Source organism: Lepidochelys kempii, chromosome 6 (assembly GCF_965140265.1).
Source record: "Lepidochelys kempii isolate rLepKem1 chromosome 6, rLepKem1.hap2, whole genome shotgun sequence".
Taxonomy (NCBI): Eukaryota; Metazoa; Chordata; order Testudines; family Cheloniidae; genus Lepidochelys; species Lepidochelys kempii.
Genome location: NC_133261.1, coordinates 17197473 through 17217152, shown reverse-complemented (window position 1 = coordinate 17217152; position 19680 = coordinate 17197473). Strand labels below are relative to the sequence as shown.

At 49.6% G+C, this 19680-nt stretch overlaps 1 protein-coding gene and 1 long non-coding RNA gene across 3 annotated transcripts in view; one reads left to right on the top strand and one right to left on the bottom strand.

Moving 5' to 3' along the window:
- Nucleotides 1–11425, top strand: part of LOC140912491 (uncharacterized) — a 35822-nt gene extending 24397 nt beyond the window's left edge. For both annotated transcript variants that reach the window (XR_012159294.1, XR_012159295.1), the window contains exons 2-5: nt 2797–2909; nt 3929–4241; nt 9848–10253; nt 10847–11425. This is a non-coding gene — a long non-coding RNA (uncharacterized lncRNA). The remainder of the gene's footprint in view (nt 1–2796; nt 2910–3928; nt 4242–9847; nt 10254–10846) is intronic.
- The window catches only part of LOC140912488 (acyl-CoA 6-desaturase-like), a 38675-nt gene extending 19774 nt beyond the window's left edge, over nt 1–18901 (bottom strand). The window contains exons 1-5 of the mRNA XM_073346951.1: nt 18680–18901; nt 6352–6462; nt 4621–4818; nt 4092–4193; nt 1049–1174 (exon numbers count right to left, since the gene is read on the bottom strand). Of these exons, the coding sequence (XP_073203052.1) occupies nt 1049–1174; nt 4092–4193; nt 4621–4818; nt 6352–6462; nt 18680–18886 (744 nt within the window). The 5' untranslated portion in view covers nt 18887–18901. The remainder of the gene's footprint in view (nt 1–1048; nt 1175–4091; nt 4194–4620; nt 4819–6351; nt 6463–18679) is intronic.
- Nucleotides 18902–19680: the final 779 nt, after the last annotated feature.

Sequence of the window (19680 nt, the reverse complement as noted above, 5' to 3'; positions counted from 1 at the left end):
CCACCCATGGCTGAATTGCCCCAGGAAGGAATTACATCTCAGGGAGCTGCAATTCCCTCCACGTTCCCCGCTTGCTTCAGGGGTATAATTACCATTCACCCTGCTATGCTGGCTGAGCTCTGCTGGGTGGTGGATTGGGAAATGCAGCCAAAGCTTCACTGATTCCCTGCCCCACCCCTACTTGCTCCAGTGGGGAAGTAAGTAAGCATGCAGTATCTTTTACCCCTGCATGACCAGACCCAAAGCCTGGACTGCCCATAAAGAGCACACATGGGGGATTCCTCTCCCCTATGCCCCTATAAGGTCATGAAGTACAGCCAAGCCTTTGGTGTTTAACACATCAGCACTACAATTGCATTAGTGTAGGTCTTTCCCCCCCACCCCCCCCCGACAGAGTTTCCTCATGTTTTTCCCCAAGCAGAAGACACAAGAGGAAACCATTATTCTGATGTTACCATGCAATCTGCTCTAAAGAGAATTTGCCAAGGCTCCAATGAAGTGAGGACCCCTGTTTGTACACAAATATCGTAAGGCATTTCTTTCAATATTAGATAAACTTTTAAAATGAATTTGCTTTGACTGCTCACAAGAGGTGCCTGTCCTCACAGAAGTACTAAACCAAGGAGAAGTTGGAAATATGAGAAAGAAGCCCAGTTTGGGTTAAGTCAGCAAAGGAGTATTCTGCACCATTTTTTCCACACTTGGATATCTCAGAACAACGGGATTAAAATTGACCCTATTTCTGCGTTCTCTTCACTCTCATTCCCTACCTCTCAAGCCACCTAAACATATGATCACCTTTGGGCTGGAAACAAGCATGAGAAATTATATCGGCCACTGAATTTTCTGGCCCTCATATCCTCTCAAATTTTGACCCAAACTCCTGTCAGAAAATATAGATGCAGGGAACTGGGGTGTGTCCCTTCAACTTTTCCTCAAAGACAAAGTCTTAACAGCAAAGGTCTGGTCCTCGAGACACTGATCAACCCCTGTCCTCACAGAAAAAGTTCTCTAAAGCCCACCAGCAACCACCACTTCCTTGTCTTACCTCAACGGGCTGAGAATCTCCCAGGACAAGAATATGCAGCATGTTCACATCTGGGTCCTTCTTGAAGATGTTGGGCTTGGCATGATGCTGGAAGTGACGATGATTCCACCAGTTTGCTGAGGCACCCTGGGAAGAGGAAGGAAATGTTTAGTCCATGGGGAGGCATGGTTCCCGCTAATGGAGAGATGATCCCAGTAGCGTAGCTGCGGGGGGGAGTGGGGCAGCGGCTGCTCCCCCACCGAGCAGAAGTGGTGCCTTTTTAATTCTTTGGTGCCTTTTTAATTTTTACTCACCCGGCAGCACTCCGGGTCTTCGGCAGCAGATCAGGCGGTGCTCCGGGTCTTCAGCAGCACTTCATAGAATATCAGGGTTCGAAGGTACCTCAGGAAGTCATCTAGTCCAACCCCCTGCTCAAAGCAGGACCAATCCCCCAATTTTTTGCCCCAGATCCCTAAATAGCCCCCTCAAGGATTGAACTCACAACCCTGGGTTTAGCAGGCCAATGCTCAAACCACTGAGCTATCCCTCCCCCCTTAAACGTCGGGTCCTTCACACTCGCTCCGGTTTTCGGCAGCATTGCAGTGGCAGGGGTGGGGGGTGTCCTTCAGTGCCGCCGAAGACTGGAACGAGTGAAGGACCCAATGCCAAAGTGGTGCTGAAGACCTGGAGCGCCGCCTGACCCGCCGCTGAAGACCCGGAGCGCCGCCGGGTGAATACTAGCGGGTGGCGCCGTTTTCTTATCTCCGCTCCTCCTGTTTTCTCCACCTGGCTACGCCACTGGATGATCCCCCTGCTGTGATATTCATTCACTTGTATAATCTAAACCGCCCATGGCATATAGTTTATGTCCAAACTCTTAGCTACCTTTGAAATTGTTGTAAGTGTGAAGGGGCTAAATCCTCTGCTTTGACAGGCTGATTGGTACCAGCTGAGGATCTGGATCTGTCTGGATTATTTTATTGTATTAAAATAATGCCACTCATGTTGAGAAAAAAGAAGTTAGCCTTGCTTACATGTAACTCCTAATATTTATATGCTGCAAAGACAGGCAGGCAGACATCCCACCAGCAGGGGAAGCCCAAGATAAACAGCATCCTTTACCCAGAGCTCTGTTGTCATCGGTACCATCACCCATTTCATTGATGATGTCAAGCATGACATAAGGCAGGCAAAGCCATGTTGGCTTATGCAGTGCAAGAAAGAATGTGAAAAGAATCCCTCTTTGCCCAATGGAAAAAACACAAAACTGGCCAGGAAAGAAATATTATTTTCCAGTGTCTAAGAAGGTTTTAATGGAGAGTATTAAAAAAAAAAAAGGACTGGACAGTGTCCCATAAGGGTCCTATATCCGCATTTTCCTCTGGCACTTGTGAAACACAGTGCCAAGCTATCCCACTGCCAAGGATGCTCAGGCAGAAGGCCAGCAAAGCACTTGCCTTGTGACTGGTGATAAGCATTGTGGGCAGCTGGCTGCTTCCAAGAATTCAGAGTGGACAGAGAGCCTCCATCTCACAAAGCTGCCTTTAGTTTAGTCATGTTAATGAGCATTCAGAGGTTACTTGCCCCTGCTTACACATGTTGGAAACCAGTTGTCCCAGGACTGGGCAATCTGAGAGCTCTGGTTGCTATGAATAACGGGGCATTGTTGGGAAGTTGGCAGTGAGGGAATAGCCAACCCCAACGTGGGAGCCCTCGTTTTTAGATTGCTGCAGTAAATTGCTTTGTGGTTTTTGGTGTTCCCTGTTCAGGACCTGCAAGTGATCATCTATAAAGTGAAGAAGGAGGAACACAGAGAATTGTGAGACGGGCAAAGGTCCAGGAATGCCCCTCCTCTCCCCCGGAAGGAAAGGAGATGTATCAGGTAGGCTATGCCAATCTAATCCTAAAAGATTATCCCCTATTCAGTGCTCTAGAGGAAGGGAAATCCTGTCTCTTCATCCCAGATCCCTGCTGATCTCTCTTTCTCTCTGAGCTATCATCTCTCTGCTCTGATATTTTGCCTGCCTCCTGTCTTGATTTCTTCTATACTGCCAAATATGCCCTGAAGAAGAAAATTCATCTAGACCCCAAATTTGGCAATGTGCTTAACCTTGTTCATGCAAATGAGGCTCTCCATATTTAATCCCTTTGCATACACCAAGAAGAATGGGCTTCTTCTGCTAGGACTCCCTATTTCCTCTCCTTGCATTAAAGCAGGTTGGGTAGCAACTGAGCATTATTTGTTCTGCTTGCAAATTGGGAAGTGCCAGGTCAGTACCACCCAAGCTGGGCCTCAAGAAAGAGGGGTAGAGGGACACCGTCACAAGGTGAGAACAGAGCTGTGGCCAAGGAGGTGACCTGTTGCTGTGGCTTTCAATAGATGAAGCCCCACCTTAGGTCTGGACACAGTTGTCTCACTGCTGCCTTTTTATACTTCTTATTGCTAGTGGGGTCATTCCAGGCCTGTGGTTAAAATGGCCAAGGCCAAACTAAATGTGCATCTAATAACGCCTACCATTCCATCCCTTCCTACAAGACTCCCCACTGTAGGTGGATCCTTTCGCCAACTGGGTTGTATAGGACTCTTGTGTTGGACCCTGTCCTGGACTGAAGTTCTAAAATTGTCCCGAATGGGTGAGAGCTGGCAGGATGGTCATTTTAATCAATAAACATGTTACTCAGGCTTTAGGTAGGGAAAGGGGGGGTGGGAAGGGGAGTAAAGGAGATTGTATAATGCTTCATTTTAACATTCTTATGGGCCAGATCCCCAGCTGGCATAAATCAGCATAGTTCCATTTGTGTTACTGGAGCTATGATGATTTACATCAGCTGAGGATCTGGCTCCCCTATCTGAGCCTCACAAGAACTCCACCTGGAATCTGTCACTAATTCTTCCTCCAGGCTGCTGCTCCCTCTGAAAGGGTGAGATCCGACTGGAGGGCTGGGGTGTATGGTTTTTACACCTACAGTCTGTGAAATGGGATGGAGTGGATCCCCAGTCTCCTTCGCTGCAATCATTTTCCTTCTGCACAGTGTGTGCTGGCATCCAGCACACGACCTTTACCTTCAGGTGCCCGATGACAAACTTGTGGACAATATGGTTCCATATAGACTTCTTAAAGACAGAGAGGTGTCCAAAGTCATGCTGTAGCCACCCAGCCTGGGCCTGTAGAGGAAAAAGGACCAGGGGTGACAGGGCTGCTTGAAATCAAAGGTAAGAAAAGGACACACAGAGTAGAAGGCAAGTATTGTGTGTCTGTATGAAATGTGCACAGTCCTATGCACAGAAAAAGCATGGAAGGGGGAGAGTTTTGTATTAATTTCATTGGTATTGGATCTACGGGAGGGGGACAAGAGACAGGCAGTGAGCTCAATGCATCTGAGTGTGAGGCAGTGAGTAGACTCACTAGGAGCAAGAGCAAGGCAGTGAGGGGGTCTGGGGGGTGCATGAGGTTCATGAATGTTCTTCCAAAGTGAGTGTTGTGATAGTCCCGGCGTGTTGTGATAATGAGGTACTCGGAACAACTGGATGCACTGACAGGTCACCTGTCATGGAAGCACAAGCACCCCCGTTACTCCGTGCTATTTCTCACCTGGGAGGTTGCAAGGATGCAGGAAAGGATAAAGGTTGTGATCCAGCCGGTGCCGTAGTATGAAACTAGTAACCAAGCCAAAGCTTCCATCATGATGATGTGACCCAGGTAAAGGGAGAAAAATAAGGGATCTGCTTTGAACAAGTTCATATCCTCTGCTGTCTTTCTCAGGGCCCGGAAATCATCCACCAGCTGGGGCTGCAAAATGGAAATGCAGGATTTAAGGTGCCCCTTCTTTACATGTGTGAATGTGTCCATTCAAGCTTGGGCTTCCACACTACTAACCCCTGCCTGTTTTCCCCAGAATGGGAGAAGAATTAGTCTCTGTACTCATGCAGTCTTCAGAATTTCTACACTGCCCCACTCAGGAACCTGATCCGAGTCCTTACCCTGATGGGTCTTACCCCACCTTCTGAATTACAATTAAAATCCAGATCTTCAGCTGGTGTAAGTCACCCGAGACCCACTGGAGTCAATAAAGCTATGGTGATTTACACCAGCTGGTCCAACACCTCTCCATTTATCCAGTCTCAGTTTTCCGTAATTCATTCCATATAGGCTATGAAGGAACATCTCCCCTCTCCTTCGGGAAGAGAGAATTCAGTCTCTTCACTTATGCATAACCCTGAACCTCTGCTGATGAGAGACTAGAGTGCCAAGACAGCTCCATTCTCTTTGGGATGTGTTCAGTTAGCGTGCAGTCACTCATGAAAGCAGGTCAAGAGGTAATGCAGGTTAATGTAGTCACTGCTATTGTGCATGAAACAGGCATGTCATGAACTCAGTCGGCTAAAGAACAATACGGAGGAGAAAAGGTTTCACTTTAGGAGTCAGTTGTGTAGTGCACAGGGTCTGAATAATGAATGAATGGAACATTTGGGACTTGCATAGAGCTGGACACATTGACATGGGGTGGATAAAGGGCCCTGCTGTGTTACAGCTTCATAAGCACAGTGCTCAGAGAGAGCAGTTTGTTTCATCTCACCCACTGGGGTTATTGCCACTCACTCCATAAACGTGGCCACTTTCACAGACTTCTCCATTGCTGAGAGCTAATCAGGATAAGCCCATATGAAGTTCAGAGCAGGGTTTGCTCGGGCTGCATGGTCAATGGTATGGAGCAGAGGATGGAAGAGGGTTCAAATCTGCTTTGGATGACAAGCAGTCTCATTCTGGTGGCCTCATGGCCTTTTGTCTGTAGCACAAATTGACATGCATTACAGAATGATGGGCAGACCCAGGTCATGAGAATTTGAGCAACAGGGTTGTTGACTAGAGATGAACTCCAGCCACGAAGACTGGATCCAGATCTTGATCCATATTTATCCAAAGTTTGCAAGTGTTCAAATTGGTGAGTTTGAACTGGGCTCTTCTTTAGTTGTCACAGATCAGGCGTGAACTGCACAGGCAGAGCTGCTGAAAACCTGCAGGAGGGGAATAGCAGGGGGTGCTGCAGGTCAGGAGAAGTTGACCTAAGTATTGCCTATCCCTGCACCAGTCAATAGTGGGATATACACATGGCCACACAGAGCTGTCTGACTGTGGGTGTCTTTCCCTGCCGTTTCCTGTACTTGCTAGAGCTGTCTATTGTGAAGAAGGCTTGTGAATTATATGTAGTGGCTTTGCACACAGGAACCTGGAGGGCAGCTTTGTAGATAAATTGTGGAATGACCAGATTGTAGACTCTTTTCCAGAAACAGAGCCCACAGAGAGGGGTTTGCAGATACTCACATTTTTGCCTCGGTCCTGGCTAGGTTCACCTGGGGCAAGCTCTCCAATCAGTAATGGCTTGAGAAACTTCTGCACAAAGCTGGGATTGAGGTGAAAGGCCCGGAAAGCATCCTGGAGTGGAAACACAGGCAGACAGATGGGATTCAATAAAAGCGATTGCTCACTGCACACTGGCTCCTTCCTGTTTGGCCCCAGCAATGTCTTCTCCCCAGGGTTTCCCCCACATTACCCCAACAGTTTCCCCAGTTCTGGTGCCAGTTCACTGTCAGTACCCACAATACGCAACTCTTTCAGTGTAGGGCTCCTGGTTCTAGAAGATGCTGCGAGAAGTAGATGAATGAATATGCAGTTTGAAGACAAAGGGCCAGATTTTTAAAGGTATTTAGGTGCCTAAAGATGCAGATAGGTGCCTAGTGAGATTTTCAGAAGCTCCTAGGTGCCTAATTCCCATTGAATTCAATGGGAGTTAGGCACCTAGGCAAAAGGAAGTCCAATATATCTTTCACCCCAATTAGAAGCTGTGAATTTGTCTGCCTTATGTATCAGAAAAACATCTCTCAATATGCAGATGATCAGTCTCATTCTTTCAATATAATGTCTCTAGTAAGCCCTAAAGTATATGAAAAGAAAGATATTAAATATAATCAAAGAATGTATGGATGATGTCCACTACATTTAGAGGAATGATTAAAGACTTCTGGGGTTTTCTTTCTAAGTGTTTGCACTCTATTATTATTATTTTTATTTGCATTACCAACAATATAAAAATAATAAAGTGGGACCCCATTGCACTGGGCACTATACAAACACCAGAACAAAAGGACACCAGAAGGAAAAAGACTATTGAACGGTATCTGCCCCTGACCTGTGTATAGCTCTAAAATATTCAGTGAAAATGCAACTCCAGGCTTGAAAGCTTGAATGCCCAAGCCTGAGCACCAGCCCAAGTTGTAACATCAAAGCACTGTCTACACAGCAATTTTTAATGCACTAGTTTAAGTCCTGCTAACACAAGTGTGTGGATCTGGCCTGGGAGACTCGCTCCCAGTGTAGACATACCCTAAAACATCCATAGTACTGAAACAGCAGTATGCCAAAGCACACTATGGAACTTTTAATGCACCGTAGCAGGTCCACCTAGCCAGTTAGTGCGTGGCAAGCTAGCATGCTATAGATTTACACTCTGGCTTGCCACACTCTAATTCTCTGTGTAGACAAGCCCTATGCAGCCTGCTCTGAGAAATACTGTGCAAGGTAAAAGCTGACCTCATAAAAACCTTGTGTTAAAATTAGTAAGCAAACACTCCCTGGACTCAGTAAAAAGGAGTTATCCAAATTAAATTCTGTTCAGATACTGGCTATAATATTTATCCAATTGGCAAATCCGATGGTTAGATTTCAGCTTTAAAATCTGACTGGAACCTCAGCAAATTCATAAAATTGACCCCCACTGATGCACCCAGAACATGCCAGCTCCCACACAGTGGAGGGGAGACAATAAATCCATTTCTCAGAGAGGTTTTCTTCAGAGTTTTCAAGGTGTTGGATAGTTCACTCCTTACAATGTGCAAGGTTCTGGCTCTGCAACCCTGAGACCCTGGATGGGATGCAGAGGCCAAGTTGCTGAGTCAGCCAGAATTCTGCATGGGGCTCCCCCATCAGTGCACATTGCATGTGTGTAACAAATGCTCCTCTCCGTGCTTTGCCAGTTCCATTGATGGCAAAACCTTGACTTTTCCTCCATCCAACCCTTTCCTGCTCAGTTTTAGGTATCTAGCTCCCACAGGTGCTGGCAGGGAAAAGGGACTATATTTCTGATGGGATTCTGACCAGCACTTTAGTTTTACACACCCCTCCCTCCGCAGGATCTGGCTAGAATCTGGACCAAATTGGCAGTGGAGTGGGGAGTTTCTCAAAGGCAAGGATCCCTCCTTCCAGCTGAGTCATTTCTGTTACTGCAAAATTCTGGAATTCAATCCAGAATCTTCACAGAACTTCCATCCAGTGAATTTCAACAGGTCCACATGGTACTGAAATCTACTGTCACAAGATCTACTGTCACCAGAAACCTGCTTACTTGTTTAAATTGCCAAATTCCTTATTTATGATAGGTTTCAGAGTAACAGCCTTGTTAGTCTCTATTTGCAAAAAGAAAAGGAGTACTTGTGGCACCTTAGAGACTAACCAATTTATTTGAGCATAAGCTTTTGTGAACTACAGCTCACTTCATCGGATGCATAATGCAGTAAGATCTTCTGCAAGATTGTAGCTCTGGCAGTTTTGCAGCTCTTGAAATCCACTCAGTTGAACAGCAGATTTGTTAGCAGTAAGGATTCAGTGTGTTCCATTGAGAAGAGTCCCACTGAATCCTTACTGCTAACAAATCTGCTGTTCAACTGAGTGGATTTCAAGAGCTGCAAAACTGCCAGAGCTACAATCTTGCAGAAGATCTTACTGCATTATGCATCCGATGAAGTGAGCTGTAGCTCACGAAAGCTTATGCTCAAATAAATTGGTTAGTCTCTAAGGTGCCACAAGTACTCCTTTTCTTATTTATGATGTTTCTCTTTGCTTGAGAGATCACAAGGGGACTCAGGCTTTGTTTTCTTTTGCCCCAGACACTGTCCATTAGCGAGTGATCTAGCCCATTGCCAGCATGTGGATTTTAACTATTCACACAATAAGCCTGGCTAATGTGGTCACTGTGTCACCCAAGGAAATAAGGCTAAGATTTTCAAAGGACACAAGGTACTGGCCAACGTCTCCGAGCCTGGAATAGAACCCAGGAGTGTTAAGTCCCATCTATTGAGAAGGGCCTAGCAAACAGAGTACAGGAAACTTGGGAGTCTGTAGGAGAGAGTTCAGGGGATTTTCATCCTTTCTGCTTTAAGGCAAGGGACTAGAAAGAAAAGACAATGATGGCTATGGAGGTGGCGCTAGAGGCTAGCTTGCCTTGTGGACACTAAGCCCTGGTCTACACTAGGACTTTAGGTCGAATTTAGCAGCGTTAAATCGATGTAAACCTGCACCCGTCCACACGATGAAGCCCTTTATTTCGACTTAAAGGGCTCTTAAAATCGATTTCCTTACTCCACCCCTGACAAGTGGATTAGCACTTAAATCGGCCTTGCCGGCTCGAATTTGGGGTACTGTGGACACAATTAGACAGTATTGGCCTCCGGGAGCTATCCCAGAGTGCTCCATTGTGACCGCTCTGGACAGCACTCTCAACTCAGATGCACTGGCCAGGTAGACAGGAAAAGAACCGTGAACTTTTGAATCTCATTTCCTGTTTGGCCAGCGTGGCAAGCTGCAGGTGACCATGCAGAGCTCATCAGCAGAGGTGACCATGATGGAGTCCCAGAATCGCAAAAGAGCTCCAGCATGGACCGAACGGGAGGTACGGGATCTGATTGCTGTGTGGGGAGAGGAAACCGTGCTATCAGAACTCCGTTCCAGTTTTCGAAATGCCAAAACCTTTGTCAAAATCTCCCAGGGCATGAAGGACAGAGGCCATAACAGGGACCCGAAGCAGTGCCGCGTGAAACTTAAGGAGCTGAGGCAAGCCTACCAGAAAACCAGAGAGGCGAACGGCTGCTCCGGGTCAGAGCCCCAAACATGCCGCTTCTATGATGAGCTGCATGCCATTTTAGGGGGTTCAGCCACCACTACCCCAGCGGTGTTGTTTGACTCCTTCAATGGAGATGGAGGCAACACGGAAGCAGGTTTTGGGGACGAAGAAGATGATGATGATGAGGTTGTAGATAGCTCACAGCAAGCAAGCGGAGAAACCGGTTTTCCCGACAGCCAGGAACTGTTTCTCACCCTGGACCTGGAGCCAGTATCCCCTGAACCCACCCAAGGCTGCTTCCTGGACCCAGCAGGCAGAGAAGGGACCTCCGGTGAGTGTACCTTTTAAAATACTATACATGGTTTAAAAGCAAGCATGTGAAAGGATTAATTTGCCCTGGCATTCGCGGTTCTCCTGGATGTACTCCCAAAGCCTTTGCAAAAGGTTTCTGGGGAGGGCAGCCTTATTGCGTCCTTCATGGTAGGACACTTTACCACTCCAGGCCAGTAACACGTACTCGGGAATCATTGTACAACAAAGCATTGCAGTGTATGTTTGCTGGCATTCAAACAACATCCATTCTTTATATCTCTGTGTTATCCTCAGGAGAGTGAGATATAATTCATGGTCACCTGGTTGAAATAGGGTGCTTTTCTTCAGGGGACACTCAGAGAAGCCCGTTCCTGCTGGGCTGTTTGCCTGTGGCTAAACAGAAATGTTCCCCGCTGTTAGCCACGGGGAGTGGGGAGGGTTGAGGGGGTAGCCACGTGGTGGGGGGAGGCAAAATGTGACCTTGTAACGAAAGCACATGTGCTATGTATGTAATGTTAACAGCAAGGTTTATCCTGAAAGAGTGTAGCTACTGTTTTATAAAATGTGTCTTTTTAAATACCGCTGTCCCTTTTTTTTTCTCAAACACACCAGCTGCATGTGTTTCAATGATCACAGGATCTTCTCCTTCCCAGAAGCTAGTGAAGATTAGAAAGAAAAAAAACGCACTCGAGATGAAATGTTCTCCGAGCTCATGCTGTCCTCCCGCACTGACAGAGCACAGACGAATGCGTGGAGGCAAATAATATCAGAGTGCAGGAAAGCACAAAATGACTGGGAGGAGAGGTGGCGGGCTGAAGAGAGTAAGTGGCGGGCTGAAGACAGGGCTGAAGCTCAAATGTGGCGGCAGCGTGATGAGAGGAGGCAGGATTCAATGCTGAGGCTGCTGGAGGACCAAACCAGTATGCTCCAGTGTATGGTTGAGCTGCAGCAAAGGCAGCTGGAGCACAGACTGCCACTACAGCCCCTGTGTAACCAACCGCCCTCCTCCCCAAGTTCCATAGCCTCCACACCCAGACGCCCAAGAACATGGTGTGGGGGCCACCGGCCAACCAGCCACTCCGCCACAGAGGATTGCCCCCCCCCAAAAAAAAGGCTGGCATTCAATAAATTTTAAAGTTGTAAACTTTTAAAGTGCTGTGTGGCATTTTCCTTCCCTCCTCCACCACCCCTCCTGGGCTACCTTGGTAGTCATCCCCCTATTTGTGTGATGAATGAATAAAGAATGCATGAGTGTGAAGCAACAATGACTTTATTGCCTCTGCAAGCGGTGATCGAAGGGAGGAGGGGAGGGTGGTTAGCTTATAGGGAAGTAGAGTGAACCAAGGGGCGGGGGGTTTCATCAAGGAGAAACAAACAGAACTTTCACACTGTAGCCTGGCCAGTCATGAAACTGGTTTTCAAAGCTTCTCTGATGAGTACCGCGCCCTTCTGTGCTCTTCTAACCGCCCTAGTGTCTGGCTGCGTGTAACCAGCAGCCAGGAGACTTGCCTCAACCTCCCACCCCACCATAAACGTCTCCCCCTTACTCTCACAGATATTGTGGAGCACACAGCAAGCAGTAATAACAGTGGGAATATTGGTTTCGCTGAGGTCTAAGCGAGTCAGTAAACTGCGCCAGCGAGCCTTTAAACGTCCAAATGCACATTCTACCACCATTCTGCACTTGCTCAGCCTGTAGTTGAACAGCTCCTGACTACTGTCCAGGCTGCCTGTGTACGGCTTCATGAGCCATGGCATTAAGGGTAGGCTGGGTCCCCAAGGATACATATAGGCATTTCAACATCCCCAGCAGTTATTTTCTGGTCTGGGAATAAAGTCCCTTCCTGCAGCTTTTGAAACAGACCAGAGTTCCTGAAGATGCGAGTGTCATGTACCTTTTCCGGCCATCCCACGTTGATGTTGGTGAAACATCCCTTGTGATCCACCAGAGCTTGCAGCACTATTGAAAAGTACCCCTTGCGGTTTATGTACTCGGCGGCTTGGTGCTCCGGTGCCAAGATAGGGATATGGGTTCCGTCTATGGCCCCACCACAGTTAGGGAATCCCACTGCAGCAAAGCCATCCACAATGACCTGCACATTTCCCAGGGTCACTACCCTTGATATCAGCAGATCTTTGATTGCGTGGGCTACTTGCATCACAGCAGCCCCCACAGTAGATTTGCCCACTCCAAATTGATTCCCAACTGACCGGTAGCTGTCTGGTGTTGCAAGCTTCCACAGGGCTATCGCCACTCGCTTCTCAACTGTGAGGGCTGCTCTCATCTTGGTATTCATGCGCTTCAGGGCAGGGGAAAGCAAGTCACAAAGTTCCATGAAAGTGCCCTTACGCATGCGAAAGTTTCGCAGCCACTGGGAATCGTCCCAGACCTGCAACACTATGCAGTCCCACCAGTCTGTGCTTGTTTCCCGAGCCCAGAATCGGCGTTCCACAGCATGAACCTGCCCCATTAGCACCATGATGCATGCATTGGCAGGGCCCATGCTTTCAGAGAAATCTGTGTCCATGTCCTGATCACTCACGGGACCGCGTTGACGTCGCCTCCTCGCCCAGTATTGCTTTGCCAGGTTTTGGTGCTGCATATACTGCTGGATAATGCGTGTGGTGTTTAATGTGCTCCTAATTGCCAAAGTGAGCTGAGCGGCCTCCATGCTTGCCTTGGTATGGCGTCCGCACAGAAAAAGGCGCGGAACGATTGTCTGCCATTGCTCTGATGGAGGGAGGGGCGACTGACGACATGGCTTACAGGGTTGGCTTCAGGGAGCTAAAATCAACAAAGGGGGTGGCTTTACATCAAGGAGTATTTCAGGCAGGACTTCATGGAGGGTTCCAATAAGAAATGGTGCACCTAAGTTATTGTTCTTATTGGAACAAGGAGGTTAGTCTGGCCTCTGATTGATACATGGCTAGATTTACCTCGCTGCACCTTCTCTGTGAGTGACTGCAGTGTGACCTAGAGGAATGAGTCCCCTAGACGGGGGAGGAGGCAAATGAGTACAAAACAAATCTGGTCTATTTCTTGTTTTGATCCACTCCATCTATCTTTTACATCTTTGGCTGGCAGCAGACAGTGCAGAAGGACTGCATGCCATCCACATCTCATGGCTGCTCGGCAGAAGATGGTGCAATAGGACTGCTAGCAGTCCGTATCGCCTGCCCGCTCACCATAAGATGGTTCAATAGGACTGACTGCAGGACTAAAGAGAATGACCTGGTCAAGTCACTCCAAATTTAGTCCCTGCGCCCATGTCGCCCAGGCGCTCGTGGCCGACGTGGCCAGGAGCACCTCGGACATGACAATGACGGCTACCAGTCGTACTGCACCGTCTGCTGCCACAAGGCAAGGGGTTGCTGCTACTGTGTAACAATGCTGTACCGCGTCTGCCAGCACCCAGGAGACATATGGTGACAGTGAGCTGAGCGGGCTCCATGCTTGCCATGGTATGGCGTCTGCACAGGTAACTCAGGAAAAAAGGCACAAAACAATTGTCTGCCCTTGCTTTCACGGCGGGAGGGAGGGAACGGGGGCCTGACGACATGTACCCAGAACCACCCACGACAATGTTTTAGCCCCATCAGGCATTGGGATCTCAACCCAGAATTCCAATGGGCAGCGGAGACTGCGGGAACTGTGGGATAGCTACCCACAGTGCAACGCTCCGGAAGTCGACTCTAGCCTCGGTACTGTGGAAGCACTCCGCCGAGTTAATGCACTTAATGCACTTAGAGCATTTTCTGTGGGGACACACACACTTGAATATGTAAAACCGATTTCTAAAAACCGACTTCTATAAATTCGACCTTATTCCGTAGTGTAGACATACCCTAAGGGTTAGCACTGATACAGCTACATCAATGGCTGAAAATGGGATAAATCCCCAGCATCAACAAGGCCTTCAGCATAAGCTTCCATTGGGTACAGTTTGGAACTCTTTCTGTTTGGTCCTCTGACCCAGCCCAAGCATCTTTGTCCTGAGTCACTAGTTCTATCTATATACCCTATATACGTATACAGCCTCCATTGCTGTAGTATCTGAGCACCTCACAATCTCTACTGTATTTATGCTCACAACATCCCTGTGAAGTAGGAAAGTGCTATTATTCCTATTTTATAGATGGGAGATTGCGATACAGGGACCTGCCCAAGGTCACACAGGAAGTCTGTGGCAGAACAGGGACTTAAAACCAGCTCTTCCAAGCCCTGGGCTAGTGCCCTAACCACTGGCCCATCCTTCCTCTGATCTGACAACAAGCCTCCCTGGGTATTCCCTCAAAAAGTTAATCCAGGTCACTAGACTCTTTCCTCCTCACTCCCTTTGTGGGACTGACGTCACCTCCAGAACATGATCCAAAAGGAAAGTAAGAGAGGATGGTGGTAACCAGAATTAATGTTTGGGGGTGAATATCCAAGGACTCTTGCTGCCAGGTCATGGAGAATCAGGCACTCAGAGCAAAGGTTCTGAGAAAAAAGAAGGAGCACTTGAATCACAAAGGAAATTATAGAGAATATCTGATTAGCATCATTTAGTTCATGGAAAAAATGAATCTTCTAGGGCAGTGGTTCCCAAACTGGGGTTCACGAAATGTTACAGGGGATTCTCGGGAAAAAATTCCCTAATGGCGGACAGAGCTGTCCATAGGGACCCCGGGCAGCACGGGGCCAGCAGCCCGGAGCCTTGGGGACTTCCGAGAGCTAATCAGATCAAAGCAGGCATATCTATCACACTGAGGAGATTTAAACGTCACGACTCCTTATACAAAATAGAAAGGGAGGTGGATATTTTTTTGCTGTGGGAGTATGTTGAAACATTCCCCTCTCTGCATAAGTCCGTGACATACTTAATGAATCTCAGTCATGCTCACATGCAGGGAATCTATGACCTCACCGCCCTTGGGATCTCCCTTGAGAATGGGAGTAAGGTGTGAGAGCAACAGGGGACTCACAGGCAACCCTGGCATTTTTTGTGTGTGCAGGTTTCTGTCTTTTCCTATAGAGAAGTGAGACTATTAAGGCCCCTAAAAATAAATGGATTGAAGGAAGGATCCAGGGCAGACTCTCTCCCTGGAAGAATTATGAAATGCATGTCATGTATTTGGGGAACACATTCAAAGAAAGTGGAGGGGATATTGGTAGGGTAACTCCTGGAGGGGACATCTGAGTAGCAGGCAGAAGATGCTTCTTTGAGCTGCCCTCCAGTAACACCACATGAATCAGAGGCGCCTGTACGGGGGGTGGGGGTGGGGGGTGAGGGTCACGTACTGCCCCTGTGTCAGCACGACACCCCCCCCCCGCAGGTCCCTCCCCTTTTTTTTCCAGAGGCCTTTTCTGCCCCCCCCCACTTTTCCAGCAGTGCGCCCCAGACCCCAGGGTGCACACAAGCTTTGCCCCCGCACCTCTTTTTTCTACTGGCACCTCTGAGAGGAGCCTTGTCTTATAACAGGCTGAATCAAAACTGATACAAGCTACAAAAGTGAGATCTTGGAAGAGTGTTGCCATTTCATAATGTAATAAAAAAGCTGTAATGATAAATAATAATTAATAAACAGTGTGTAATAAGCATGCCATAAAAACACATTTTATATTTTCAAGATCACTGCTTTTATAATTTATGCTGAGGTAAGGGTGAAAATCCCTGGAAATATTCATTTTTAGAAGGTGCTTTATGAGGCTTGACATTTTAGTGAAAGGGGTTTGCGGGTTGTTAAAGTTTGGGAATCACTTTCTCCCTTACCTCAGCAAAGCCTGTGTGCTCTCACACCTTACTCCCATTCTCAAGGGAGATCCCAGGGGCAGCAAGGTCATAGATTCCCTCCATGTGAACATGACTGAGATTCATTAAGTATGTCATGGACTTATGCAGAGAGGGGAATGTTTCAACATACTCCCATAGCAGTCTAGAGAACACCAGCTCCTGAATATTTAATACTGAGTTCATCTCTCACCACCAGAAAAAAGAGAGCAACAATGACAGCAAGTTCTTGTATCAGCAGATACACCTCTTGTATTGTATCTGCAATTTCTCCTAGGCCGGCAGGTCATGGGTTCAAGTCCCACATAGGGATTTGGGCTAACCTTCAGTGCTATAGCGGGGGATGGAATGGGAGATGTACTATGAAATAATTGGATATGTTACATTCAGATCTCTTCTGCCTGTCCGCAGTTGGACATTGTCCAGATGAGTTGAAAATTCCTTGGTGTTGCTAACATGTCAGTGGCAGAGGTTGTCCTGGCTTCTCCCAGTAAAACAGTTTTTGACCTCCAGAGATGTGTGAGTTGTAGCTGTGCACCAAAATGGGTGCCCTATTTGCCATCCCAATCACAGCATTATAGTATCCAGGCTCTTGCTTTGTGAAGCCCTTGGGATTCTCAACAGTTTAAAAGGCACCATGGAACACAGTGCAAATCTAGTCTGTCTTCTCAAGGTCTAAGACAGTATGACTGTCCATGAGATGAGGCATAAACAGAATGCCACAGGCACCAACTGTGAGAACGTAGTGAGGTGTGGCCGGTGTAGGACAAACTCTGAGCACGGGCAGCCCGTGACATAACCAGGCTGGCATGGGCACTCTTGGTACAAACATCTTTAGAGGTAGGCCCATGCTGAATGAATGGGTTGTCATGGGAACCGTCAATGTCAGCAGTTTTAGGGACATCCTGTGATGAATGAACACATGCGATCTTACACCATCAGCGTGGGTGTCCATAGGTGGCCCAGGAGAAAGGGCCAGTGTGGTAGCAATGATATGAGCTGCCTTAGTGGGTGGTGTGAGTGACACGAACAGGAGCTCCTGGTGTCAATGCCCTTCCTTGGGAGTTGGTTCATGACAACTGAACACGCTGGTGTGGGTCCTTAGGTGTAACAGTGTAGGCACTGTCGGTGTATGTTGCCATGGGGCAGCCTGGGATGGATGGTCAGGCGCTGATGGTGTGTTGCTATTGGGCAGTCTGGGATGGATCCTCAGGCGCTGATGGTGTGAGCATCCTTAAGGCTGGGGACCTTATAAGACTCAAGAATGTGAATTACCTTGCAGAGTTGTGTTTTTGTCACTACTGCCTTCCCCTGAGCACTCAGGTCATAATTTTCTGAAGCCCTCAGTTAACTATGTCAGTTTAGTCCTGATATCCTTTTACAGCTGTATGGGAGGGGCATTTTGTGGCTGATGATTGTAGGTACATAGAAAAGTTGTGAGCCTGATGCAGGCAGAGTCCCTTTCCCTGACAGGGTTTTGCGGAGGGTGCTTGAAACTGGACCTACCTTGAGATCGTTCTGCCTCCTACTCGACAGTGTTGCACTGAGGACTGTGGAGTGGGATGTAGTTGGGGAAGCTACACAACAGCGATAGAACCACAAACCCGTGGGACAATCCTGGCAAAGACAAGCTGAACCCCAGAGCAAGACCAAATGCCCTTTGAGTGACAAACTGGAGACACCCGAGCCAAAGCGGTCTCTCATTTGTATTGCTGCTGCAAACCCTCCTGGTTGCAGTGGGTTTGTGCTAATGCAACTGAAAGGCGAATGCGGCCCATTTGCAAAGCCCATTCATTCAGAGGCTTTGCTGCAAGGGTACAGAGGCAGCCAAGGAAACCATTGTACTTTAAGGAGGAAATAACCTCCCAGCCAGTGACCCGCAGCAAACGCACACCTGGGGGAAGCCAGCTGCCGTGCACCGATGTCAGACCCACCTCTCCCGTCCGCTGACGGCAGCCCAGTCCCGCGGCTCGTTCTCTCCGGCCCCCTGACGCCGGTCTAGGGGGCACACCCAGCGTGGAGAGCTACGAGGCAGCGAGCGGCGGGCGGAGGCGCTGACTCCGGAGCACAGGCTCGGTGGCTGCGCGCCTGGGGCAGGGGCTTTGGGAACCGGCCGCCAGCGAGCGCGCCACGGGCCGATCCTGCCGCTGCTCCGCTCCGCTCCGCTCGCTTTGGGCTGGAAGCCGTGGAAACGGGAGGCAGAGCTCAGTGCAGCCGCTGCCGCCGCCTGGGAGAAACGGATCCGGCTCTTTCCTTACCAAGCGGTGGCAGAGCCCCCTAGAGACCTGCCTCCTGCGGGAGAGAGAGCGAAGCGGCTCCCTGCGCTGCCCCCTCAGACCCCCCACCCCTGTCCTGCGAGAGCCGCTTCGGAGCCTGCGCTGCCCCCCCCACCCCGCTTGCCCCTGTCTTGGGGGCGGGCTGGGGGGGCGCCCCAACCTGCCAGGCAGGGAGAGAACTGGGCATCGCTTGATCCCGGACTCGAAGGGCCGCGGCCGCACCAGACCAAAGGCAAACACCGGGGGGAGGGCGGGACGCCTAGCGACTCCCCACCCACCAACCCGCTCCTCGGCTGGGGCGCCCGGCCGACTGGAGCGGCGCTCCCCCGCGGCCAGCCCGGCTGACTCGCGGAGCCGCGGGCAGCTGCCCGAGCCCGCCGGGGGCGGCCGAGCCTTACCGTGGCATCTTCGCCGGCGTAGTGGCTGATCACCCGGGGGCCGCCCGGGTGCCTGGCTGCCCACGTGGTGATGTTGTAAACCTTCCGCTCGATCACCAGCCACTTGTCCGTCCGCAGGTTGTGCCGCTGGACCTCCTCCCAGCTGTAGAGCCGGCTGGGCGCCTGGCGCTCCCCTGCCCCCTCGCCTTTCTCCCCGCCTTTCCCCATGGGCGCCCCTCGCTCCCCCCGGCCCCAACCGCCCGCTGCCCCGCGGCCTGCCTGCGCCTCCCGGAGGGTGGCCGGAAGGAAAGAGCCTTTCCCCCCTTGGGTGAATTCAGCTGATCCCCTGTTCGCCCCCCTGCCCGCCTCTCATGTTCGCCCTGGCTCCTCTTTGTCTTCCCTTCCCTCTCCGCTGCCAGCCCCTTTGCAGTCACCCCGCCCCGCTGCCTGCTCTGAAGTGCCCCCTAGGCTGCTCTTCCCTGCGGGGATAGGCTTCCCCCTCTCCGATAATAACCCCCTTCTGCGGGAACCTCAGCCCGCTGCCCCCCTCTTCCCAGCCGCACCCCCCTCCATTCATCACTTGGGCAGGGCGGGGGGTTTCCACAGTGATCAGCAGAGCTCCTGCACCAATCCCAGCTCGCCCCCCAGCGGAGCCGGGGCCTGCCATTGGCTGGGGTTGATCTTGCGAAGGGGAAAGCTGGCTGAATTCCAACCTAAACCCGAAGAAGCCTCGACACTGTATCCCACTGGGATTGGGGCCCGCTCCCTCCAGAGAGGCAGCAAGAAGGGGGTACTTAGCAAAGGGATGGGGGGGGGAGGTGTAATTTCTAATGAGCCTCTAATTTTTGTTTGTTTGTATTTGCATTTCGGCTTGGATTTTAGAAAGCTGGTTCAGGGCGGTCATCTCACTGGGACTGTAATTAGTGGAAGGAGACTTTTGGACTGTGACTGAAATTAGCATAATTCGGTCGCTTTGATCACGCTGAATTATGGCCAGGATCGCTAGCAGGCACTGCAGTTTC